The sequence below is a fragment of the Triturus cristatus genome, chromosome 2_2 (genome assembly GCF_964204655.1).
Source record: "Triturus cristatus chromosome 2_2, aTriCri1.1, whole genome shotgun sequence".
NCBI classification, from domain to species: Eukaryota; Metazoa; Chordata; class Amphibia; order Caudata; family Salamandridae; genus Triturus; species Triturus cristatus.
In genome coordinates, this window is record NC_140582.1 from 257567040 (window position 1) to 257593931 (window position 26892).

Consider the following 26892-nt stretch of genomic DNA (forward strand, 5'->3'; position numbering starts at 1 on the left):
ATTTTGTACGATCCGATTGTATTGGAGCACTCGTTCCGTCCTCCATCTTGCTATAGTCTCCCTTGTACACATACACACTTACCACTAAAATGCATGCGTGTGTACATTTGTTTTATATATCATGCAAATACCCAAAGGTGTCCTAACGCTAGCGGTTAGACATCAAATAAGAAGCAGTAAAGTGGGAGCTGGGCGACTGCACTTAACTGAAAGATTCAGTAAAGAGCCTGGTCTTCAATTTCTCCCTGAACTGTGACAAGCTGGGTTGGCAGAGTAGAGTTAATGGTAGTGAATTCCAGAGTTTCCCCCGCATGAAAGGAAAACCTCCTTCCACCCAATCTTGCTTGATTTATTCTGGGGACAATTATTTTAGCTGAGCTGGATTTTAGGTGCCTACTGGGGGTGTACCAAGTGAATAGATTCGGAAAGTATACAGGATCAGTCCGGTGAACCGCTTTATGGACCAGGCGAATTGCCTTGAAAATGACCCTCTTCATGACAAGTAGCCAGTTCAGGCCTTGCGGTGAATGGAAGATAGAGGCGAACTTAGGAATTTTTAGAAGCATTCTGACCACTGCATTCTGTAAGGTTTGACGTTTTTTCACCTGCTGCTTGTGGGTGCCCAAGAATAAGGCACTACAGTAATCTATCTTGAAGGTAACGAGTTCCACCATCACGGTCTTTTGTAGGTCCTGGGGAATTAATGGGGAGATCCTCTTAAGGATCCTAAGCAAAAAAAACAGAAGAGGTGATTTGATTTATTTGTTCTGTGACAGTTCAGTGTCAAAGACGACATCCAGGTTTCTCACTTTTTGCACCAGCAGCGGAAGTGGGCCGAGATCAGAGGGCCACAATGGCTAGTTCCAGAAGGTGGTGTCACTTCCAAAGAGCAGGACCTCGATTTTTTTTTGTTCAACTACAGGCAATTCTTCTGCATCCAGCTTGCGATGTGAGACATGCAGCAGCGAAAATTATTTGCCTCCTTTTTGACGTCTGATGATATAGATACCAAAATTTGCGTATCACCGGCGTAGAACACTGCAAGACCATAGCTACCGATGAGATTGATCAAGGAGGTAGATTTAAAAAAGAACCTTACTAAGATTAATCCCCTCCTATATCCCCGGTCTTCTGAGTGAGATTAAAGTCTTGAAAAATAGAGATTACTTTGGTCTGGAAGAATTCTGCCATCTTATCACAAAAGGATAGTTCAGGGCTGAAAGTATTGCTGTTACTCCAGTTTGACAAAGACTTGACCGTTTTAAATAGTTCGCTAGTGGAATTTTTTGTTGAGCTAATCTTTTCAATGAAGTGCTTGGACGTTGCGACTATAATTAGTTCCTTATACTTCGACAGTAGTTTTTTTTGTATTTAGTCTTTTCCTTTTGGCAGTACTTACTTCTCCACCTGCGCCCTTGGGATCTACATTTAATTTGGAAAAGCGTTTAGTTCTTGTGAGTACCAGGGGGCTAATTGATTTTTTCCTGTATCACTTTATTCATTTTTCCCGCACCTGTCTAAGAACTGCTGATTCTAGCCAATGTGTATAGTTGGTTGCTGCAATATCCATGTTTAGCTTTTTCCAGAGTTGCATCTTAAAGGTTCTAAGTGCATTTGTGCAGGGCCATGGTTGGGGGGGAGCCTTAAGTGAAAGAAAGATGGCCCTGTGGTCCGACCATACTAGGGGCAGGACCTTATCCACTCTTAGATCTTGATTATTTGTGAATACTCCATCCAATGTGTGGTTTGTCTGGTGGGTAGGTTCCTCTATTAGCTGCTTTAAGTCATAGCTCTTGAGATTGTCCACCAGGCGATTCAAGTCGCGATTATTTGTGAGTTCTAAGCGAAAGTTTAAATCGCCCACAATAGTAAAACTAGAATAATAGACACATGATTCCATAAAGTCCTGGATCTTCTGGATAAAGAAGGCACTTGCGATCAACCCCGCCCTTTTTATCTGCTCGATCCAGTCTTTCTATGTTATAGCCAATTGGGAACGCAATTTTAAAATCTGGGTCTAAGTAATTGTCTGCCCAGGTCTCTGTGAGGAATATAATGTCAGGTTTGTGTTGAACCATAATGTCAGCAAACTCATATTTGTTTTTGAGGGACCTTGTGTTGAGCACTATACAAGAAACCTCTCTCCCTGGGATCTGCCTTTCAATTGACTCTGCCGGCGTTGTCATGAGAGTGGTAGGGCTGTATGGGATGTAGGGGTCTTTATTAAATGTAAAATTACACATTTGACATTTAAAAAAATAGAGTTAATATTCCAGTTATGGGCCTGTCAGAGATTACACTTGCCGGTCTTGTTTGATGCCAAAAGGGCTTCTCTGGGGTAGGCATACCTTGTAAAAGAGGCAGGGGGTCTGGCGCTTGGCACTGTCTAAGGCACAGATGGGCGCAGACAGGCTTGTCTTTGGCGTGCCAGCAGCGCACCCGGGTCTGCTTCGGTTTTTATACCCTGAGGCGCGGCACGCTAGACCACTGACCTCAGTAATGGTGGTGGGCGAGGATGGCATGCAGAAGTGAGGCTTCTCCCCTTTGGCTTACTCCACGCAGAACGGAAAGCCAAAGGTCACGTGAGAGGAGTGCAAGGAGAGTAATGCTGCTCAAAAAGGTAAGTAAAGAGACCCCATTAATCAGTAAAAAGCATTAAAACATGAAAACAGGACATTGTTAAAATATTAAAAAACCTGGGTCCAATCTTACTGCCGGGTCCGACCTCACTTAGTTCAAAGATCACCGCTGCGCGTCCGGGTCTGCATTGATTTTCATATTCTGAGGCGTGGTACGCTAGACCGCTTACCTCAGTAATGGCGGTGGGCGAGGATTGAAAGCGGAAATGAGGCTTTCCGGCTTTCTCCGTGCAAATGGGCGACCCCATGGCGGACCGGAAAGCCAAGGATCCTGTGAGAGGAGCTGAACAGCAGATGTGCTGCTAGACAACATGGCTAAAAGACATTCACATTGATAAAGTCAATAGCTCGGCTAGTGCCGAGACCTATTAGCTTTGCCAGTGCTTGTTATTAGAAGTCTCCTTACACTCGTCTTCATTTTCAGTGAAGTGGGAGGAAGGATACTCACCTTTGCAAAGGCTGGCATCAGTGAGATTTACTTTTATGTCCCAGGCACGTCCAGGTCTAAGGTGTGACAGCGCTGGATGATTAGAAGTTGCAGAGACAACCCAATCAATCCACTCCTCACAACACAATAATATTAGGGGCTTGCAAAATGGTGTCACTCCTTTAACAGACGGAGATCCCGTCTGTCTTATAGTCGCGCTGAGCTGTTAGCAATAGGTCCATAACTTGATAAGTGTGTTAGGCAGTGGATGGTGTTAGATAATTCTAACAAGATTTGTGAGAATTGTAGTTGTAGTTTTTGCATTGAACCGGCAGTTCTAGTCCCTCCTGCTTTTTCCCCATCTAACTACTCCAAAAGGGCACTGCATTCAGGCGGCTTTAATCAATGCCCGCTCGTTAGTCAAACACGCCCAGGATATCTTTGATCTCCTCTCGGATAAGCTGCTTGATCTATTATTCATAACTGAGACGTGGCTCATTGAGTTTTCAAACCCAGTCATTGAAATAGCCAATCCGGGTAGGGGTATAAATTCGCCAGGACTCACCGCAAATTGGGAAGAGGTGGAGGTATAGCGGTGTTGTTTAGGGACACATGGACCTTTACCCGCGGAGAGACTCAGGGTATCGGGGACGGGGCAGCGTTGGACTTCATTATTATATCTCCTCATTTCACGCTGGGTGGCACACTGGTTTATAACCCCCACCCCCCTCCCTCCCCGCCCCGGCCTTACAGGAGCCTTTTTGAAAGCTCTAGATGAGGTCATTGTTCCCAGGACCTTACGATTCTCAAATGTTTTACTCCTTGGGAATTTTAATATCCATTTGCATTGAGTGGAGGCAAGTGACACTAGGGAACTATGTGATTCACTCAACCTGGCTCAGCTCAACCAATGGATTAGTTTTCCATCACGCCATGGTGGGCACATCTTAGACCCGGTTTGCTCCAATTTCCCTTTACGTTTTAAGGAACCTCTGAGTTTCCTGGTCGGATCACTTTCTGATCCATTTTTCATGGACCATTCAGATGCCTTATCTTATTAAGGGACATCACCAAGGTAGACCTTCTCAAACAATCGATCATTCTGCTTTGAGTCGAGTCCTGTCAGACACTCGTCCTACTTTGCCAAGGATCTGGGTGGAGCTTTGGGTGCTTCACTAATTGGATCTCACAGGCAGTGGAATATTTATCCCTGCCCCTCTCTAATAAGCGAGTAAGAAATGTCCCCTCTAAACTTTAGTATTCTAGCAAGCTCAAGGAGCTAAAAGAGCACTTTAAAAAATTGGAACGAGGTTGGAGACAGGCTTATTGCTCCCTGGCCAAAGTAGCATTAAGGAAGGCTCAGAAAGCATATTATGCTTCCATTAGGCAGGCCAAGAGCAGTTATTATGCGGAGCGCATTGCCATGTCCAAAAATACTACCAAACAAATATTTTCAATCATTCCGAGCTTTCTAGCCCCTGGCGAAGAGTGCATTGCCTTTCCTGCCTCTGACACATGGTGCGAGAAACTGTCTAGTTTCTTCATTGACAAGATCCAGACGATCCAGGCCAATTTCGGGACTAGTACTCCCGGGCAGGTGGGGTTTCCTCTTCAGAATACTCCAGTTTCCAATCTATCTTTCTCTTCTCTGATCCAATTTTCTCCGATTGCCCCTCACGATTCATTGTCTATTCTTAAATCATTGAAATCGGGTTCTCCGGCCGACCCTTGTCTGGCCAGGCTGTTAGCTGCTGCTGCTGAGGCAGTCAATCCTGAGGTTAATACCATCATCAATATGTCTCTTCAGACCGCCACAGTTCCACTAGAGTGGAAACAGGCCAAACTGCTACCGCTATTAAAAAAGCCTTCTTTAGACCCCTCAAGCTTGCTAGCTACCGACCCATTTCTCTTCTCCCGGCTGTGGCGAAAGTGTGTGAGAAAGCAGTTTATAGCTTGCCAATTTTGTTGAAACATCTGCCTTGCTCCACCCAGCCCAATCGGGATTCAAGGCCACATATATCACAGAGACGGCCCTTGTGGAAATGTCGGAGGCTATAAGAGAATGTCTGGATGCTGGTGGCAAAGCGGCTCTTATTTTATTGGATCTCTCTGCCGCCTTTGATACGGTGCCCCACCTCCAATTACTAGCCCGTATCTCGAGCATCAGCGTCTCAGGTCTTGCGTAGGATTGGCTATTCCTAGAGGACAGATCACAGCAGGTATGTTCTCCTCTGCCCCAAGAAAGGTGACCACGGGAGTTCCGCAGGGTTCTACTTTGAGTCCTCTTCTCTTCAATATATACGTTATGTTAAGTGTTTTATAAAGCGCTCAAATCACCCTGGGGCATCTCGGCGCTGCCTAGACATAGTATTCTGAGGATTAGAAAAACCAAGCTAGAGAAAGGATAAGTCAGTTAGAACAAGAACGCCCCCTGATCTATCTAGCAGAGGAGCTGGGAGCTAAGATCATAGCCTATGCAGAAGATACACAGCTCCTCTTTACTTGGAAGGAAAGTTACCTGTCCCCGGACCGAGATAAAGACTATCTTTCAGCCGTCTTTAAATGGCTCGCATTGGCTCAGCTTAAGTGTAACGAGGACAAGTCTGAGGTTCTTCTGTATGGGTCCTTTCCTCCGCAATTTAGGGAGGCACTCTGGCCCACAAAGTATCCCGTACCGAAACTGGTGGGCCATCCTGTTAAGAATCTGGGGGTCTGGTTTAGTGAGAACCTCCTGTTTTCCGCGCAGATAAAAAAACTAGCTGGTCTGTGCTTTGGAACACTGAAATCGCTCAGTAAGTTCTTTCCGCTGCTACCTAGGCCAGCAAAGGAAATGGTTACTCGCGCCCTTATTCTTTCACGCATTGACTATGCTAATGAGCTGTATATTGGTCTGTCAGGGTACCAGTTGAAGAAACTGCAAGTAATACAAAATGCTGCAGCCAGCTTTGCTTGGCATCCCAGGAAGATCAATCATAAAACAACATCTGCAGGACTTACATTGGCTTCCTGTGGCTCAATGTGTCCAATTTAAAGCCCTCATTCTTGCCCATGGAGCTCTTCATGGATCTGGTCCGCCATATCTTAGGAGACGCTTTAGCTTTTACGTACTTCGAAGACAACTGCGTTCAGCCTCGCAGCGTCTTGCAGTGATACCTCGCTTTCGCTTTACACAAATGGGGGGCCATTCCTTATCTTTTAAGGCAGCAGATGCTTGGAATTCCCTTCCATACGAATTGCGGAACACGCAAGATCCCAGGCTGTTTAAGAAGCAGCTGAAAACCCTGTTTTTCAACTAATGTACAGTTCTTTTCAGCTCCTTAGCATTTGCATTTGGCTTCCGCACCGGGACACTCGAGTATCCGTGCGCGTTATAAGTGCTAATAACGTAATATAACTTAACAGACTTGCACTGGGAGACTCCTGCAAAAAATAGGCATGGCAAGATAGCCTTTCATTCTAAATTGTACGTAAATTTATTCAGATTTATATTTTAGCAGCAGTCAAGAGTCGAGCATCCCCTTCCTCAAAAATTCTCCTTAATGCACTACAACCACCCACATCAACAAACAAATCAAGGTGAATTGCCTACTAGGCAAAAAAAAGGTATAAGGAAGTCAGAAGGAAAGTGCCTAGAATTCCATTTTAAGGATTATTTGCTTTTAGCAGCAGGTTTGTGGTAGCCGCAGATGGAGAGCTGGTCAGAAAGCACCCTCTAAGGCATAAAAGACATTTGCACAGACTTTAGCACCACCGGCGCACTTGGTGATTTAAGAAGGGGCCACAGACACCTGTGTGGCTCCCTCAGTAATATGGATCGAACAAGCACATATTTTGCTCCAGTGCCTTCTCAAGTGTGTGATCCCAAGCAAATGAGGGAATTCCTTTGTCTCTGTGCCCATAAGTCTTGTGACACCATGGACACAAGAGCAACAAACCAAGACCCCCAAGTGACAGACCAGGGCCATCGCAATCACTTGCAGAGGCACATTTTGCCCCAAGTTACCCACACCCAACAGGGAAGTAAGATCACGGTCCTAGTAACAGCACTGACTCTAGGTAGATATTTGCGGATACTGCTTTTATGATCACCAGCAGCCTGTTCAGTGCCTACTAGGAAATCCCCAGCAACACCAAACAGAATGCTGGGTCCATATCTTCAGAAACAAGTTGCATGATGCAAGAAAACGTCTACACAAACACTTCACGGCCACACAGCAACTTCCAGTTGGCAGGGTCTTATGAAAACAGGCAGATGTGAGCACAGCAGCCTTACCTCTTTGGCACTGGGAGCTTGGGGCACAACTCAGAGGCCCTCTGGTCTGAGGTGTACTGATACGGGGTCAGTTCATAATCACAAAGGAGAGATCCTGAAAAAGAAAATTGTATCATTACTTGTAAAATCTTTAGAGAACGTACAGCTTTATTAATCTTGCATCAACAAGGTTTAAAAAAGCAACCTACACTAAAGATGAAAAATATTTTATAACATTGATAAAAATATTTTAAATTGGTGAGAAATGCTATAGTTGGCTGGCCGATGTTTAAATATGTGGGACACTGGTCGTGATAACTCTGTAAATGAAGCTGCTTCTTAAAAAAATAAAAATAAGATGCAATAGCCTGTAAGGGGCACCAATGGCTTTCGATCAGGATGGGCGCTCCATATCTTCCTAGTGAGGCTCACACTGTACAAATATCTTTATGTATATCCATACATAGTGGGTAATATGAAAGACATTTTGGATCACATTGTGTTCCATCACGTCCTGCAGCAAGTTTCTGTGGTCCACATGGACAAAATGGAGATTAAGATGGTCTCAAGAGGTTTTGACAGATATATGAGAAGCAAACTGTAGTGAAGTCATCAGAATAACATGGTCCACACGCATTGATAGTAGTAAATCCCATTTATGCCAAATCCTGCTAGGCATCCAAAGTAAGAAGGCTCTCCCAGACGAATGGCCCCCAACATTCCTATTACCTCTTATAAATATACAGAATCTAGAACATGGAACCACACCAGTATAAGTTCTACACATTAACCCTTTGACAGCATACAAGATGCTACACATATACATTTCTAATGGATAACAGTATGTTTTTAGAACGCAGACAAAAGGACTTCATCTTTACTTAAGAGTGCTTGCTATGACCAACGTAACATGCCATTTTGACTAGGCTAGTCTACCCACCTACTACACAAGCTCCTAGGAGGCTGATTCCCAATCTAATCTCCGGAGATTATTTAGTCCAATCACTACACAAATTTCACTGGCTCCCAGCAGAAACATCTTCAAAGCACTGTGCAAATCCAGAAAATGGGCACTAAAAAACATTTTCCAGACTGTTTCCTCACTCCACTAACTCACACTTCCTTTTTTTGTGTGAATATTTTTACTGTCAACAAGGGAGCATTATTACAACTTATTCTTAAAGTGTCTTATAACATATTAAAAACTCATTAAAGGTACATTACAAAACATATATAAACATACATAGGACAATACAATTGAAAATAGCAGTAGTAAACTTAAGAATAGCATCTAAATTCCAAGTTCCGGAAGGCTCCTCTCCCAATTACATTCTACTAATTCCCCCTGTTTAGTCTATAAATCTTGCGTATCTTGTGATAAACTCCCCCATATAGCATCAAATTTCATCAGAGAGCGAGCTCCTCTTGCTTGAGCTAGGGCTTTCTTCATTTCATAAGTTTATTTTACTATACCCCGCCATTCAACGATAGGAGGTTTAGGGGCTATGCAATCCCTGGGTATGAGGAGTCGGGCATAAATCAATAAGATTGTAAAAAGATGTCTCAATCCATGGTTCTCTTCTTTATAACCCAAAATAATTTCCATGAAAGAAGCTGTAGGTTTTCAAATGTACTACAGCCATTGTGATCGTACAGATGCCCTAAACAGTGAATCCCATACCTAGCCCATCGTCTACTAATTTTATCTTGAAATACCTCTGGAAGCATGGGATTGCCACATACTGGACGTTTGTCATGGAAAAACGACAAAGTAAATTTATTAGAAATTGCTCGCCATATATGTACGATATCCCTGATGGTCTTAAACCGAACCCGTTTGAAATAATTAGGGTAATTGGCTTTGTATAAAAACATTCGACAGTCGGACCCCAGGAACAAACGATTACATTTTTGGATGTCAGGATCCAGGAGACTGCGAAAACTTCCCACGAATGCTGCCCAGTAATACATCTTAAAATCTGGAAAATCCAGCCTGCTCTGATTAAACGGAAGCTTCAATAAGTTTATTGCCCTTCAGGCTTTTTTATACCTCCAAATAAAATTACGTAACACCCGTTCTAACTTCCTGAATAAAGAATTGGAAACACGAAGGGTAATTGACCGGAATAAGTATAGAAACTTTTGAAGTACTTTCATTTTTATAATATCGCACCTCCCCACTATAAAAAAATCGGAGCTTATACCAGCTTTTGTGTCTCTCAGTTGTAGCTTCCAACAAGGGTTCATAGTTTAATGCGGGTATACGTTCAATCTGCGCCGAGATACGCACCCCTAGGTACATGGCCACAGGGCAAACATCCACTATAGGTCTGTCAGGCAGGAAGTTGAGAAGCACTTGTGTCTTCTTAACATTTAGCTTGTAGCTTGAAAGAAGGCCAAATTTACTTGCATCATCCTCAATAAACTTTATTACACTTGCTGGGTCGGTATTAAAGACAGCGATATCATCTGCATAGGCAATGACTTTAAGCTGACTTGCTCCTGACATCAGCGGTATGATTGGTGAATTGGAGTGTAATGCCCGAGGAGAGAGGGGGCATCCCTGCCTGATACCACTTAGTATTGGAAAAGGTGGTGATTGTAAGCTTGCATAAAGTAGCTTTGCTTGAGGTTTACTATACAGAGCTTGTATCAAGCCAAATGCAGCAAGAGTAGCCCATTAATCGTCCCAGACCACCCGTTCGAAAGCCTTTTCGGCATCTAACAGGACCATGCCCAAATGCAGTGCTGACTTCCTAGCTAAATCGAAAGCGCCCACTGCAGTACTGACATGCAGTAGCGTCTCTACCCTGGATGACACCATGTTGCTGGCTGGATACCAATCTGGGCATTATTGGTGCCAAATGAGTAGCCAACATTTTAGCAAAAATCTTGGCATCTGATTTAATGAGAGAAATCGGTCGATAGCAACCGCGCTCCTCTGGTGGCTTGTCCTTTTCTTTTTTTTTTTTTTTTAGAAAAAAGACTATTTGTCATAATCCAAGATTCAGGGGCCCTTCCACTGGACCCTATTTTTTAGGGAAAATTCTTTTTATTGGCATTTAGTAATTTAAACGTACATACAACGTGTGTCGCATAGATAAATGTGATTCATAAGTATCAGAGTAGACCTTCATCAAAATAGGGAGTACATCAATATCTTATTCAGTGAGGATGTGGTCTGTGTTTCCACTAGACCCTATATATTGTATAACCTCCCCCAGAGGTGAGACGATAATGCACTTAAAAGTTTTATAAAACTCGGCTAGTATGAAATCCTTACCGGCAGCCTTCCCCAATGATAGGCTAGATATTGCCTCGGTTATTTCGTTGTGTGTGATTTCATTTTCCAATGAGACCAAGTCTTCCTCACTCAAAAGCGGGAAGCCACTATCCTGAAGATACCGCTGCAAATTTTCCTCATCTGGTAGTGTAGTTTGCGCATACAATTTTTGATAAAACTTGTAGAATTGCTCAACTATTGCCTGCGGGTGTGTATACAGAATACCATTTATCCATTTTATAGTCTTTATCTGGGTTTTAGCTCTGTTGTCTGCTACCTCATGGGCAAGCACCCTCCCAATTTGCTCACCATATTCATATTGTAGGGACCGGTGTGAATTATAGCTTGCAGCAGTTTTCTCCCTTTAGGACCAACTCATGACCATCCTTGCATCTAATAAGGAAATATACAGCTGATCCTGGTCTGCATGGTGTAGTTCAACAGCAAACAGTGCTTGGAGAGCAGCTCTGCATGAAGCCTCTCGCTCTTTATTCTGCCGCCAGATATACTGTTGGGTAACCCCCCTTATGAACGCCTTCATTGCATCCCAAACAACTAAAGGGGAAGTCATCCCAACATTGTCTGTAAAGAAGTCCTCTAGACTTTTATTAATAATGGCGAAGTACTTGCTTTCCGTAAGTAAATAAAGTGGGAATATAAAAGGCCTAACTGCCTTACGAGCGGCCTTGACCTGAAAGGACAATACGATGGGATTATGGCCAGAACTGATCCTGGGACACACTTCCATAACTGCAGATAGCATTATATTATCCAAAACCCAAGCCATGTCGATTCTAGAGTATTGCCTATGTGCAGCAGAGTACTACATATAACCTGGGATCGTTGGGTGAAGTACCCGCCAGGCATCCCTTATGCAATGCAACGGCCCCATTTCTAAGATGGCATTCCTCACCTTTCCCATTCCAGAAGTGGCTGCTCTACTAGTTGAATCAATAGAATAATCTGCAACACAGGTAAAGTCCCCCATAATCAAACGCTCCCCCTGTCAATCTAACAATTCTAAATTTAAGAAATCAAAAACAGAGGGATATCATCAACATTAGGGGCGTATATTGAGCAAAACACAAACTTCATACCCTTTACCTCAAGCTGCACCAGTGCCCATCTTCCTCGCTGATCAGCCGAGGCCTTGATAGTACTATAGTCAAATTTCTTGTCCGCTAAGACACCAGTTCTCCTTGTGGAGGCACTCTGAGTTGTACATACAATCAGTTGATACCCCCAATGTTTGAAAGACTCCGGTCTTTATAGGATAAATGTATCTCTGTAAGGAGAACAATCTGAGGTCTGTACATTTTGCATTCTTCCCGGACTAGTTGCCTCGTGACCGGATACAATCCAGGCCATACATCTAATCCGCTCCATAGGAAGTGGCGTTTTGTGCTTCGGAGACTTCCGCCTAAAATAATCACTCTACCATCAAAACTGATGTACCTACTCATCCTTCTTTGACTCCTATATTCTCGAATACACTTCGCAACCACCCGACCTAAGCGCCTATGTGCATCCCTGTTGACGTTTTCCTCTACCTCCGCCCCCCCAGAGAACCCCTAGCACAACTCTCCCCCTCTCCCAACCCACCCCCTCCCTGTATCGTGAAGAAGGAATCCTCCCCCTTACGAGCTGCCGATGAATTGGCAGCTACAAGGATGCAGTCCACCCAAGTTACCCCGCTGTGCCCAAACTAACAAAAGAGAGAAAGAGGCGAAAAAAAAAGATCTTGGCTCCATAATATTAATCATACATATACAAAAACGGGCTAAATTGTTGATAGTCAATACCCTTGCGAGCCTAAACTACTAATTCTTTTTACCGGCAGCCTCTAGTTGCCATTTGTTTAGAGCTTGCTTAGACTCCTTTTCAGTGAGAAAGAACTCAGAGTGTCCACCTTAAATGACCTTTAGTCGTGCAGGCTCCTATAGGAAGACCTGTGCCCCTTCAGCGGATCGATAAGCTGTCTCAGCTTCCAGCGCCTGTCCATGGTGGCTCTACACAAATCTGATCTCACGAAGATAGAGAGTCAATGTTTACAGGAGAACTAGGGCGGCCTTTCAGAGATATTGCTTGCCTTAAGACATTGCCAAAGAAGATCAGCAGTGGCCGCGGTAGGTGAGACCCCACTAACTCACACTTCCAAAGACTATATTTATCAATAAAAAAGACTAAACACAGACAAATTGACAACATCTTCAGACACCCAGCCTTTCGAAAAGCCAAAACATGACCCTTTACTGCATACTCAGGTTAACAATCATGCTTTAACTGACCATAACAGTCTTCCAGTCACCACAACATAAGCACCAGGCACAAACCATCAGCAATAAGCCATCCTCACAGTCCACACAGCACGGTCCAGAACCAGAAAACACACATATTCCTTCTGCTTCTAGGTTATTATGATCAAACATTCTAGAACCTGGGGGAAATTCTGCACTAGAATATAGCCAATAGGAATATTTATATCAGGAGGAACAAGTTTCCCAGAGCACCAGAGTTCTCTAAATGGCTTGGAACATTACACATTTAGTTTGGTGGCATCTGTTTACCGAAGATATGCAAGATCAAGCACAAAGCTCAATGGAATTATATAGGTTGTGAATAGGCTGCATTTGGATCATAGATGTTCCTTGTTGGGGGAGGTGGGGGAGAAAGAATTTCATCTTTTAAGTATATGTTGACCCCACCCAGTTTAGCACAAATGTATTCACATGATAGGAGTAGTGGTTGTCGATTTTACCACCTAACCACTCCCTAAACCACTATTTTGCACTCAAAAAATGAGTGTAATGGTAAAAGCTGACACTGATGATAGCTGCATTCGTATGTCTGAACAGCTTACAGAGCTGTGCTTCGAGGCTGAAGGAGATCCATATGCACTTTACTATTATGTATGCACGAGACCAGTGGTTCTCAAACGTTTAAGAACCAAGACCTACTATTTAGAACGACAAACTTATGCATCCCACTGACCTTTACGGTTAAAGGAATGTGATTTTTGACTAAAATTTGGCATGCTGTGGTGGTGCATTGTCCTTTACAGATAGCACATTTTCCATTAAAATGGCCACTCACTTTGCACAGGTATACAGTTTTACTGATAAAACTATATAGCGTACAGCACTCAAATGATAATGTACAGAAAGGGGGTTTCTGGGAATATCATTTGTGCATCACCAATTAAAGTGGCTTTGTTAAGATAGTTTTGAAATCTGTTTCCTGCACCCTAAAGAATTACAGAAATACAAAAAAAAGTATCTTCATTTTTGCTTTTCTAACTGCTGAACGCATAGTTCATTTCCAGGTATTTATAATTTGTTGTGTGCTGTAAAACACGGCACCCTAAGATTGTCCCATAACACACTTTATAAACTCCTCTCACTTTGCAGTCAGAGAAAGAAAAGTAAAACCAATCCCATGATAAAAGAATAGGCAGCAACTTGTCAGAAGAGAGAGCCTGACATTTGACCTCTGTTGTTGAAGAATGCAAGTGTGACAAGATAAACACAGAATTCAAAAGCATCTTTATTTATTGCCCGGACTTTACCGACCCACCGAAAACTGGGTCGCAAGCCAAAGTTTGGGAAACACTGCACTAGGCAATTGGAGAGTCAATTAACTAAGCGATTTTTTACTGCGTATTGTAAACAAATTATACTGTAGTAGGGTCTATTTGAAGGTAGTGTAAATAGTGCATTTTATGTCTCTCTAAACAGGGTTTTAATGAATGCTTGTAATGTATGATATTTTCTGGATAGGTTGACATCAGAATACACAGTCATGACACTTATCAAACAAAGTTAGTGGCATCTGAAGTCTGAAAAGGAGTCTTTACTCAAATTGGTGGTAGGTGTGGCTAATTTCAAATTTGGCAGGTGCTCGTTCCAGAGTCTAGAACTGAAGCTGGAATAGGTTTGTCTCCTTGTTCTACTTTCTCTCCTGTCGATCTCTAGTTCGGACCGGGTGGCGCTCCATGTGGAGCAGAGTGGGTCACAAAGACAAGGGCTCAAACAGCAGAGTGAAAGTTAGCGGCTAGCAAAAAATAATGCTGAATTTGCTTAGTTGAACTTGCACGGTCTTAGATGCTTCGGTCATATAATCCTTCCTGGTCCCGTTGAAGTGCACTTAAAAGCTCAGCTATTTTTTGCAGTTGTTAGGCTAGTGAGAGAAGCTCCCTAAATACACATCAAGAAGCCAGGCTTGGAACAGGACATGTTGCGGAGCAAATTTAACATGACTTAGTGTATAGTAGACATCAGGCATGCCACATCCAGATGGTGTTGAGGCATGTTTGTTGTAAACTAGTGAGCAAAAATAATGGGTACAGTATTCCACCGGACTGAGAGCTGACAAGACGTGCTGAACAACAGATCGCGTAAATGATGCGACTGGCTTAAAATCCCAAATTTATTGAAGACATCATCCTTTTACCTCAAAGATCCTTGAAATCTTCAAGGCCTCCTCCTGATTCACCAGGACTACAACTCTGACTGAGAAAATCTTCACGCCCGCAGATATTAACCAAAATCTGCGCTTGGGCTGTATACCCATCTGCACTGTCCTGAGGAAGACACGCCGTGATGCTTATTATATTTTGCGCAGTACACGGGGTCAAAACATCGACGCACCCTTATATATCTACACAATGCTTGTGATCACAGATTAATTCACATAGGATCTTGTAGCATATGTGTAAAACCATAAAGACATGTCAAGAAATAACGTATCTTTCTGTTTTACTTATTCACTTTTGCCGCATTTGAAATATATTGTATATACTATTTATCATCACATGTCACTTTATCACCACAAGTCACCAATATTTTGCTCTTTTAAACTTATGTATTACGACAGCACATAATACTTTATTCCCTTAAATTACCAAATTGCAAACTTTTTATTTGTGTGTGCTTCTTTCCTCATTTATCTAATATCTGTTACATGTAATGAATATTTTTTGAACTTTCTAAAAGAAATTAGAAATGCCCGACAGATCCATTGTATTTATACAATATGTTGTAAACTAGTGGCACTGTGAGACGGCGTTAATTCTTTAATACATTTAACTATATATAACTTGGGCAAATCATCTAAACTTGGAGAAAAAAGAGCTGTAGACATGGTTTGGTTCTTTTTAAAATCGTAAACAGATCTCCCATTGGTTGAAAATACCTGTTCGTCACTTACAAAGCCCCCACAGTCAACACCTTTCTAAAGGATATTAAACACAATTTCGCTAACTTTCAGGACAACTGTTTTATACCCAGATACTTATTACTAGGCCAAACCTGAAACAATTTCAAAACTAAATCTACGTCCAAAAGAGAGTGACACTTTCTTCAACCCTATTCCTTTAATTACCCTACAAATTAAAGGGCTCCCTCTCAATGAGATACCTTGAACCAAGGAATGCCCCGCTGCAACTGCTGAGTGATAATAATGGACTGTGCTGTAAGCCAGTCCCTTATCAAACAATTCTGCAAAACAAATTGCAACCTTTATCTCATCAGCCTCCATGGGATCCAAGTCCTTTGCCAGGCACCAATGTAACCAGACTCCCCATGCACTTCTGTATCTTTTTTCAGTCCCTGGGGCCAAAGACTCTTCGATCAACCCTGTAGCTGACTCCAAAAGTCCTGTGAATCTTCCGGATTTCCTGAGATTTTTTAAACTAGAAGGTTGAGCAAACCCGAAAGAACTAACAGATGCTTTCTCTTTTCTACACCTTTTAATAATCCCTTATTGGACCTTATTATATAAGGACACTCTATATCTAACTCACCATGCCTGAGTCTTAATACAGCGTCACTAAGAGAATCCGACATTTCTGTCTTCGGCACTGCAACAAAACCCGCTGACTCCTAGAGAAAGGGGGGAAACGCATATGCTCTCATGTATAACCAAATGCGAAGAGGGAGAAGGCTATATTGCCGCACCTGACAAATGAATAGTGTCGTTCAGTATAAAATTGAATAGTGCAAAGAACCAAGGAACATTTCCCTCTGAGATCCTTAAATCAGGACAAAGTCCTTTTCAAAACATACATGCAAAATAGGTTCAGCACTATTTGAAGAAAGTTCATAATATTTAAAGGATTTTCAAGAAGTCACTTTGATTTTCTTAATCAGTCTTCTCTTTATTACAACATATCACAGGTATGTGGTATCTCAATCTTGACAGCAAAAGAAAGCCATAGCCGACGCGTTTCGTCTCCTACAAGGAAACTTCTTCAGGGCTATAGAAAAATACATACAAAATATACTTTAATTCTCAAAAGGAAAGAACCAACATATTTATCCATTAGGATATATAATCATTCTGAACACATAGATTGATGAAACAGAGTTGTTAACAATTCATCTTATTTGGAACATCAAAAAAACTTTTTTCTAGAAAAGAATTTGATCATACTAAGAAGAAGAGGGCCTAAGAACAAGACAAAACAAAACATAACAACGTTATATCGCCTTTATATGAGTATTGTATCTAACATTCAAAATTAGAATAAAAATAATCCTGTATTTAAATAATGACAGAACTTTGTAAATGAGCTCATATTAGGCATATCATCTCATTAACCATCCGTGTCAGGACAAAACTTACTTCACAAACATGTGCACCAAACCCCTTATGATGGACTTTTAGAATATAAGAAAAAACCATGTGGAGGACAAAAGAAAAAAGAAGCATGTGAACCCTAAATGACCATCAAACACCTAGATCAGATGAAGATGAGTAAAGACCTACTTGTTAATGCATACGTATTCATAGCTTAGATATAGATCGAGATAAGATATTACTGGCCATATATCACTTACCAAAAAAAGAATTATTGCATAGAATTCCATCAGTTAAAAGAAACGTTATGCGGAGACCTTCAATGAATGAGGGACAGTACCTATGAAAAAATACACATAAAGAAAACAATTTTTCATTGATAAACCGATGCAGAGTTAAATTATGAGAGACAAATAATCTCACATAAGGCTAGTAAATCAGAAGGCTTTATTCAAGTTTAGCAAAGACGTTAGAAACCTATTAGTGTGCACCAGAACCGTGGCCAAAGGGTCAATACCCATAAGGGAATGTATTCCCAATCGCTGTCCTTCAAGAATTATATAAATTAAGGGATTGTGTTATGAAATCCCTTAAATTTACATCGCTTACGCTATTCAAGATGTGGCACTTAAGCACCTTGGTTACATTAGCACGCTACACCCCAACATGCTACAGTATCATTGAACAATTATTTGATAAGCGTTAATTTCTTCCTAATATGGCTGCGTGATTTGTCAGTCAGTTAATTTTATATTCATATTTCCCTTTAGGTACTGAGTCTAGCGGAAGACTTTAAGCAGCTTTCGCCCCTACATTTAACTATTTTACGAGTGCTTCTGGTACCACACTCAGAGATACACATATCCATTGGGTGAGTTGTCTTTAGGACATTTTATTCTTTCTCTAAAAATACGGAAGTGTATCTAGCTTGTTTTTAATTTTGGTTAGATATTTTTCTTGGAATATAATTCTTGAAGGACAGCGATTGGGAATACATTCCCTTATGGGTATTGACCCTTTGGCCACGGTTCTGGTGCACACTAATAGGTTTCTAACGTCTTTGCTAAACTTGAATAAAGCCTTCTGATTTACTAGCCTTATGTGAGATTATTTGTCTCTCATAATTTAACTCTGCATCGGTTTATCAATGAAAAATTGTTTTCTTTATGTGTATTTTTTCATAGGTACTGTCCCTCATTCATTGAAGGTCTCCGCATAACGTTTCTTTTAACTGATGGAATTCTATGCAATAATTCTTTTTTTGGTAAGTGATATATGGCCAGTAATATCTTATCTCGATCTATATCTAAGCTATGAATACGTATGCATTAACAAGTAGGTCTTTACTCATCTTCATCTGATCTAGGTGTTTGATGGTCATTTAGGGTTCACATGCTTCTTTTTTCTTTTGTCCTCCACATGGTTTTTTCTTATATTCTAAAAGTCCATCATAAGGGGTTTGGTGCACATGTTTGTGAAGTAAGTTTTGTCCTGACACGGATGGTTAATGAGATGATATGCCTAATATGAGCTCATTTACAAAGTTCTGTCATTATTTAAATACAGGATTATTTTTATTCTAATTTTGAATGTTAGATACAATACTCATATAAAGGCGATATAACGTTGTTATGTTTTGTTTTGTCTTGTTCTTAGGCCCTCTTCTTCTTAGTATGATCAAATTCTTTTCTAGAAAAAAGTTTTTTTGATGTTCCAAATAAGATGAATTGTTAACAACTCTGTTTCATCAATCTATATGTTCAGAATGATTATATATCCTAATGGATAAATATGTTGGTTCTTTCCTTTTGAGAATTAAAGTATATTTTGTATGTATTTTTCTATAGCCCTGAAGAAGTTTCCTTGTAGGAGACGAAACGCGTCGGCTATGGCTTTCTTTTGCTGTCAAGATTGAGATACCACATACCTGTGATATGTTGTAATAAAGAGAAGACTGATTAAGAAAATCAAAGTGACTTCTTGAAAATCCTTTAAATATTATGAACTTTCTTCAAATAGTGCTGAACCTATTTTGCATGCATATGCTCTCATCCCTGACCAATCCTGCATGAACGCATCAACTGCGACTGACCCCAGATCGATCCGATGTCCAACTGACATAGTTTGGTAATTGTAAGGTCAACCTGGATGCGAAGTGGTCCAGATCTAGCGGACGGTTGTATAATAGAAGCATGAGTGGCTAAACCATGCATGCCTCTACCACGCTGCCCGAGTGTACATTAAGAATGCATTACTTTACCACACATGCCTTTAACATGCAATTTTGTAGTAAAGGCAGGATTGGTAAATGGATATGTGTGGTAAACATCACACCTCTGCCCCTCTGTCCCCTGCCCTTGGGCCCTGAAATAGACCCCAGCTCTGAAAACTATCCCTTCACTCTCCGCCCTGAGCCCTAAAAACTATCCCCCATGTCCTAAAAACTGCCCAACACTGCACCTCCGCCCTGAGCCCTAAAGCCCGCCCCCTGCCCTATAAACAACCCTCACCCCTAAAAACGACCCTCAAAACCCAGCCCCAGTCCAACTTTGGGACCGCGTCCTCTCCCGATCCTTCCTGTTCCAGTGCCCGCCCATCCACGCATCTAGACCGTGAACTGCCTTTACCACGCATAAACGTTGTTAAGGCATATGCATGGTTAAGGTAAGCGTGGTTCCGCATGTGGGTAAATGCCACGCATGGCTCAGCCCGCTTGTAAAGGCTGGTCTCCCAGCAGACCCAGAAGATTCTGAATCTTTTGGAAAAGACTGACTTCCAATTTTCAATCTCTGAAATCCATCGGGTTCCTTAAATACCAATCCGCCATCAGATCGTGCATTTCCGGAAAATACTCCAATCTCAAACAAATCTTATGTTACAGACAAAAATCGCACATTTCTATTGCTAAGTCAGCCAACCTCTTTGGCCTGCACCTGCCTAGCTTGTTGATACAAGTCAACGCTGTCACACAAAACTAATGTTCAATGCAATTGTTTGGAACTGTGCAGGGCAAACAAACCTGTTTTTAACTCTAGACAACTGATCTGCTATTTCCTCTCTAGCATATTCCAAATTGCAATTGTCTACTGACCTGAGCAAATTGCCACAATCCAGACATACGAGCATCTGTTTCTAGAACAAAGTCTGGGCTTCTTCCAAAAATTGCACTCCCATTCCATGCTTCCGAATTCTCCATCCACCATCTTAACTCTTCCTTGGCTTCCGTATTCGGTGTCACATTGTCCCCATACCATATGCGTCCTGCCAAGGCACCTCTCTTCAGCCTCTGCAAAGAGGCCTGGAAATACTGACTAAATTGATGATGACAGAAGTCCAATCACACATGCCAAATCCCTTAAATGTATGTCCTCTTTCCTCATCCCTTTCCTTACCTCCTCCTTTATTTTCTTTACCTTCCTTAGCGGAAGTTGTAACTGGCTCTTCAGTGTGTCCATCGCAAACCCCAAGAACGCCAACGTCTTACTTGGAATAAACACTCTGCATTGATTATAAATCCTAGTCATTACAAAAGGTCTCTTACCATCATCAGAGGCTCCCTCAACTCCTCAAAATATCGTCCAAACATATGATCAATCTCACACCTCTTTCTCTAAAATATCCTACCGCTGGTCACAATATCTTTGTAAAAAACCAAGGGGCCCTGACAGACCGAAAGATAAACATTGAAACTGATACAACTGACCTCTCCAACTGAATTCTAACAGCCTTTGACTTTTAGGATGAATTGAGATTGCAAAATATGCGTCTTTGAGATCTAGCTTGACCAGTCAATTCCCTTCTAAAATGTCCCTCAGTAGATGGATACCCTCCATCTTGAAATGACCAAGTTACAAATTGGTTTAATGCTCTCAAATTTATCACTTCTCCACCCTTTCATTTTTTTACTAGAAAAAGAGTACTGACAAATCCTTTCTTCTCATCTACTTTCACTATTGCGTTTTTCTGTATCACCTCTTGTGTTACAATCTCCTCTAGATCATTCTGAAAACTCAACTCTCTTGGTTCTTTTACCTGAAATGGTTCCATATCCATCATATAACCCTTACCGTTGAAATGACCCATGGATCATTGGTTATGCTTCCCCACTGTTCAGTTAACAGTTTTAATCTTCTTCTAACACATTCTAGGGTACATTCAAATTTTGTCTTCATACTCACCGTGACCTGAGGAGAAGCTCTGGCCTGGACCCCTGGCCCTCGATGCCCTAGGTCTATTTCCTCTTTCCCTCTTGGGAGAGAAGCCAGATTGTAGTAGTGTCCTTCTTGGTAACCGCTAACATGGGTTCTGTAGTAGTGGAACTTCTAAAACACACGGCTGGGAGGCTGCCCTTTTCTCACAGCCCTACCATAAAAACTGTTCTTTGAGAACTTTCTTCTCCTAGAATATTTTGTCTTGTCCAGATTAGTAAAAGTTTGGATATACTTTCCGATATTCTGAACCATCCTGTCCCCAAATAAGAGACCCTTTGCTCTATCAGTGGACTTTTTCACACTAAAGTCTGCTAATTTCAGCTTTACCCTCATTAGAATGTTTTTGCTGCTTTTGGCAAATAACCCGGCATTGGCATTGCCTACAACGCAAAATGCCCGTTGGCACCATTCACGTAAAAGATGGATATTAACATCTGTCCCTTTAATAAAGGCCTCTTCCACCTGATGAAAAGTCCTTGCTAGCGTTTCAAGGATATCCAGAACTTTGTCTTGGCAAGATTAAAGGGACTTTTCTAACCCTTTGCTCGGGTCCTTGCCAAATTTAAATAAATAAGTGATCATCTCAGGATCAATGTTAAGACTCATGGTAACCTTAAAACAATACACTCTTCCTCCTCGAATGGCCTTCTTAGACACATCTTGATATAATCAGCTATGGGGTCCAAAGGCTACCGCTCTTTACTTCGAAGGTGTTTTATTTCCCTAGGATCAAGAAGCTTTTCACCCAAAGGGTCCAACACTATATTCCTTAAGTTATCAAACTCATCCTCCAGATCATCCTTATAGTCCAACTTCGTCATAATTCTGATGTTCATCTTCCTGATCAAGCTCATCTGGGTTGTCTCCCTCTATAGAGCATCCCGTTTGTCACTTTGGACAAACATTCTCTTTGAGCCGCTAGGAACTCCTCTCTGAGTCATTTGCCACACACTTTCTCTTCTTAACACATTTGCCACCTGGACCACTATGACATTCTTCCTCTCCATGACATATGGAGAAATGCTCCACCTCTGACTCCTACCTACTTTCTTGCCTTTTAATGCTACCTGTTCCTGTGAGACTATTTTATGTCTCAATTCCTCCTGACAAGCCTGACAGACTCCTTATCAGTCATAGTGATAAACTCACTTTTGGGAAAAAACAAATCCCACTGTTGTCTAAGGAGAAATACTAGTCTCTTATACCTCCATTTACCTTTCTTACTTTAATATTTCCTTCCTTTTTGTTTTTAATATTCCCTTCACAAAGTGTTTTTCTCTAAAACCATTGCCGTAACATGCACTCTACCAAAGTCAAACCGCTGGCAGTGAGCGGTGCCCAGCAACCAAAGAGCTGATTAAGTTGCAAAAACATGCAAGCAAGCTGCCTATTCATTTGAAAGAAGTGTGCTTCGCTACTACGTCTTGTTTCAGTCAAAGCGATGCCACACCTAAGATGGCAACGCATTGTGTAGACTGGAACATTGCTGCGCTCACCCACACCTGAAAGAGAAAGGGTCTTGTGCGCAGAGACGAGATCGACGTTTAGGCAAGGGCTTGGTAATTACTACATTTCAACGCCATTGTGGGCATATTTAACCTGAAGAAAAACATTTCCTCCACACTATGCTTTTATTTCCTGAAAGAAGAAAAAATCTAGACCCTGTTCAAAATGACCAAGCGCCACTTACTTCTACAAAAAGAACATTTACATAAAGGAAATCTAATCCCCAAACCAATAAATTGGGTTAAGTACACTATGAAATAATAACCATTTTCAAACTCTATATTTAATACAATCTAAACAAATAGGCAGTCAAAAACAATATATAAAGAAAGCTCTGAGTAATAATGATCTGCTCAGAAGCAGTAAACAAAAGAGGAAGAATATGGAACCCGGGGAGATTTATATGAACTTGAGAGTTCTGTTTTTCTTTGTGGTGTAGTTTGAATTCTATTGTTGGAACTTTTAATGGTTGCTGCTCAGAAGGAAGTCCTGACTCGCCATAAAATCATCCAGATTGGTAAGACTGGAGCAGCTGGTGATGGTCAATGTGGCTTCCCAGGAGGATGATAACACTATTTTTAGGATTTTACTCAAGCCTTTAAGGTGGGGGAGGAGAATGAAAGCTGGAGAATTTGACTATCTAATGTCCTCTACCGGGGCAGGTAATATTTATTGAAATAGTGTACTGCATTGTATAGCTATCTGTATAGTGTCTTCTTATCCCTTGTGAGACGTAAATCAGTTCCCAGGTGGTTCATTTGTATTAAGTATATAGCTCTTCATAACCCAGGTAAGGTTGTGAAATCCTAGTTCTAGTTCCTTCATAGGTCTAATTAAATCAGCTAAACTCAAGAGCCTTCATTCAAACAGGTTTAATTACAGCACTCCTTTCATTGGTGCCTTTTGTTTTCCTTTCAAGATCAGAATTGACACACAGTGATTAATTTGAGGGACGAGGTTGCAATTTGTATTGACTGGCCACTTAGTTATGCTTAGCTAAGGTCTTTCACCTTCATGCCTTTCCTTTCTTAAATGTATGTGAATTGTTCCCAAAACACATGAGAGCCACTTAAATAGAGGGCCTAGTTACTTCAAGACTCCTGTAAGAGTAGAAGGTGTTGGTTCTAAACACAACACCTCACACCTTTTCTTATGGTACTGCCTTTCTGCTCTGGCGTAGCCACCAAAGGTGGACAAGGAACCAACAGGGAAAAAGGTTAACCTCAGCGGGCTGGACTGTGGGGCATAGCCTATGAGGAGATATGTCACAAAAAACTTTTGGTAACATTGAATCTGAAATTAAAATGCTTCCTTTGGCCGGTTTTTCTTCTGGAAGCTGTAATCTGTAAGAACAGCTAAAGTTACAAAAGCAACGGAGCCCAGACACAAAGGGGGGTTTACACTAGGTAGTACAGATGAAAGAGGGGCAGGATAAAGCATCAAAGGGGGGGAAGGGGTTTGCATTGAAGAGGGGAAAGGTGCTGGTGTACGCTTTCACAAAAAGTCGGATAGAGAGGAATGGCAGAACTACAGATAAGAGGTAATGTGGTGGGAGTCGAAACTCTTCAGGTGTGGTCCAGCGTAGGGTGCTTACTTTGTGACACGGCTGAGTTTCATGTGCCTTGTGAAAGCAGAAATGGGGTGGAGCCTGGTGGATCTGGTTTGGGATAACTTTCTAGATCCAAGGTGCTTTGCAGGAGAATTTATATACAATAGTAACGAGGCACACGCAAGTAGTTATGCTGGTCCGTAGCAATAAAATTATACAAACATAGTCCAGGAGTAACTTTTCTTCTTTATGCCAGGTGTTTATTTTCGTCTTTTCGTACAAAAGAAGCACAACAGCAGCCGACACGTGTTCCGGCCTATAGACTTCAACAAGGCAAGCAGCAATAAAAAGATGGTGTTGTGAGTTGAAGTTGTAATAATTCAGAAACGGCCAAGCCCAGTATGATCGGACCTCTCAATCGCGTTCTATGATGCGTAATAAGCAATGTGCAAAACTATATCGCCAGCCAAAAAAGGGTACTGAATGACTACACTTCAATGTAGGAGATATGGCACATATGTAAGCGGCCAGGCGAGACGCACAGAAGTATATAAAACACGGTCCAAACCACACAATTAGTGGTGGACCTATGGAGGCCTTGGTAAGCCTTACATATCTTCAGGCATGGATCGTGTCATGCTGTGGTCTCGATAATTCACAACCACATAAGGTGGAGTGTAAAGTAAGAAACTAACATCGGCGACTGGAAGTGGAGCCTATAGGAGCCCGCATGTTATTTCCGCTGTAGAACGACATCAGTGCAAAGCCGCAGGAAACCACCTTCCGGTGCACAGAGGTATTGCTGAAAAGTTTCTGGATCCAGTCCAACACCTGGGAAGTATCAAAAGGTGAGGAATCTGCAGCTAGAAGTCTATCAGAAACAGAAAGTGCATGCAAATTTATTTTACTCAGACGGAATCACAGTTTCACAAGATTGCAGTACAAGATGTGTCCGTGCAATATGCCATTTATAGGTCTGGATCACATTTATTGCAAGAGGAGAAATATACTTTTTTCAAAATACGAAGCTAAATAATTGACTCCAAATACTTGGCTAAAGTTTTTTCTGAGCAGAAAACATACTACTGAAGCAGAATCATTAACTAGCTGATCCTATATGAAATCTATCCCTTCAGCAACAAAACAACTAGATGAGGCATTCAAAAGAAACATCTCGGAGCGGTTTTGTGACAAACTGTCTTTATTATCTGAACAGTCATTTTCATAAATATGAAAGAACACATCTAGCTGACAGATATTGATCTGTTGTTGTACTTAGCTGGCACACAACAAATTGCTACCCTCTGGGTACCTTTTAGGCAGAGTTGGCTTTTCGTCAGATAGAGTGCCAAATAAAACACAATGCGGCAACAACTCCACACTGGCAATGTCGCCATTCCACACACATTTAATGTCAAACCCAGGTAATCCAAAAACTAAGAATTACTACTTCAGTGTCCCACATTTATACAATAGAAAACACATTGGATGCCTTATTAAAGAGGTTGCAACTGAAGAACAAGCGACAACCCTCCACTTTTCAGTTCAACGCCTAACTCGATCGAGAGGCACAGACTTCTCATAACCTTCAGTACCCTGAAGTAACCATAAGGGTAAACATCTTTTTTTAAACTTTCAAACTAATAAATAAACTACCTGAAAAAGTGCAACTATATCTTGAGATGGAGCTTGGTAAGTTTATTAAAAACAGACTGTACTCCTGCTGTAATAGTTACTAAATTGGTGGAGCGCTATTTTTTGAACTAGTGACAATTAAAAACAAGCATTGGCATAGCCAATAGGTCTCGCCTTTGGGACCTTATAAGTGATTAGCCATGCAACAGTTGATGTTGCACCAAGGATATTGTGCTGCATAACTAAACACTTATAAGGTCCCAAAGGCGAGACCCATTGGCTATGCCAATGCTTGATACAAATTGCTCGTGTACAGTCAAACCTTATTCAGATAAATGTACAGAGGTAAATGTCAATGAAAAGCCCGTCTTAAACACTCCAATGTTTGCAGACATGTAGCGTAATAAAGTTCTCCTCAGAGACAGTCTGAAACCTGAAGGTTATGGCTGTCAGTCTCACGCAGGTGGGTGCATAGTCCCTCCTCACTATGAAAGTCGTAATTTCCTCTAGTCTAGAGTGCCCGTCACTTTGATAGTTCACCATCAGATGAGACCATCAACACTGCGTCAGCGTGCGCCTACCATTTCCTGAATTGGCTGACACACATCCAGCGCATGCGAATGCTGTGGGAACGCACAGGCTTCCCGTTCCGGTGGGTATTATTGCTTGGGAACAGCGTTCTTGGCTGGTGCCAGCAACATCCCCCGCCACTGTCCCCAATAGAGACACCCAGGCTTCCCTCGGCAATCACGGCAGTCCCGCACACGCATTGTGTGAATTTTACTGAGCAGCTGGCTGGCAGCAGGGGGTTGAT

At 41.8% G+C, this 26892-nt stretch overlaps 1 protein-coding gene across 2 annotated transcripts in view; it reads right to left on the reverse strand.

The window, feature by feature from the left end:
* Positions 1-26892, reverse strand: part of SLC44A1 (solute carrier family 44 member 1) — a 419880-nt gene that overhangs the window by 98392 nt on the left and 294596 nt on the right. For both annotated transcript variants that reach the window (XM_085641304.1, XM_085641303.1), the window contains exon 5: positions 7340-7433. In XM_085641304.1, coding sequence (XP_085497430.1) covers positions 7340-7433 — 94 coding nt within the window. The remainder of the gene's footprint in view (positions 1-7339; positions 7434-26892) is intronic.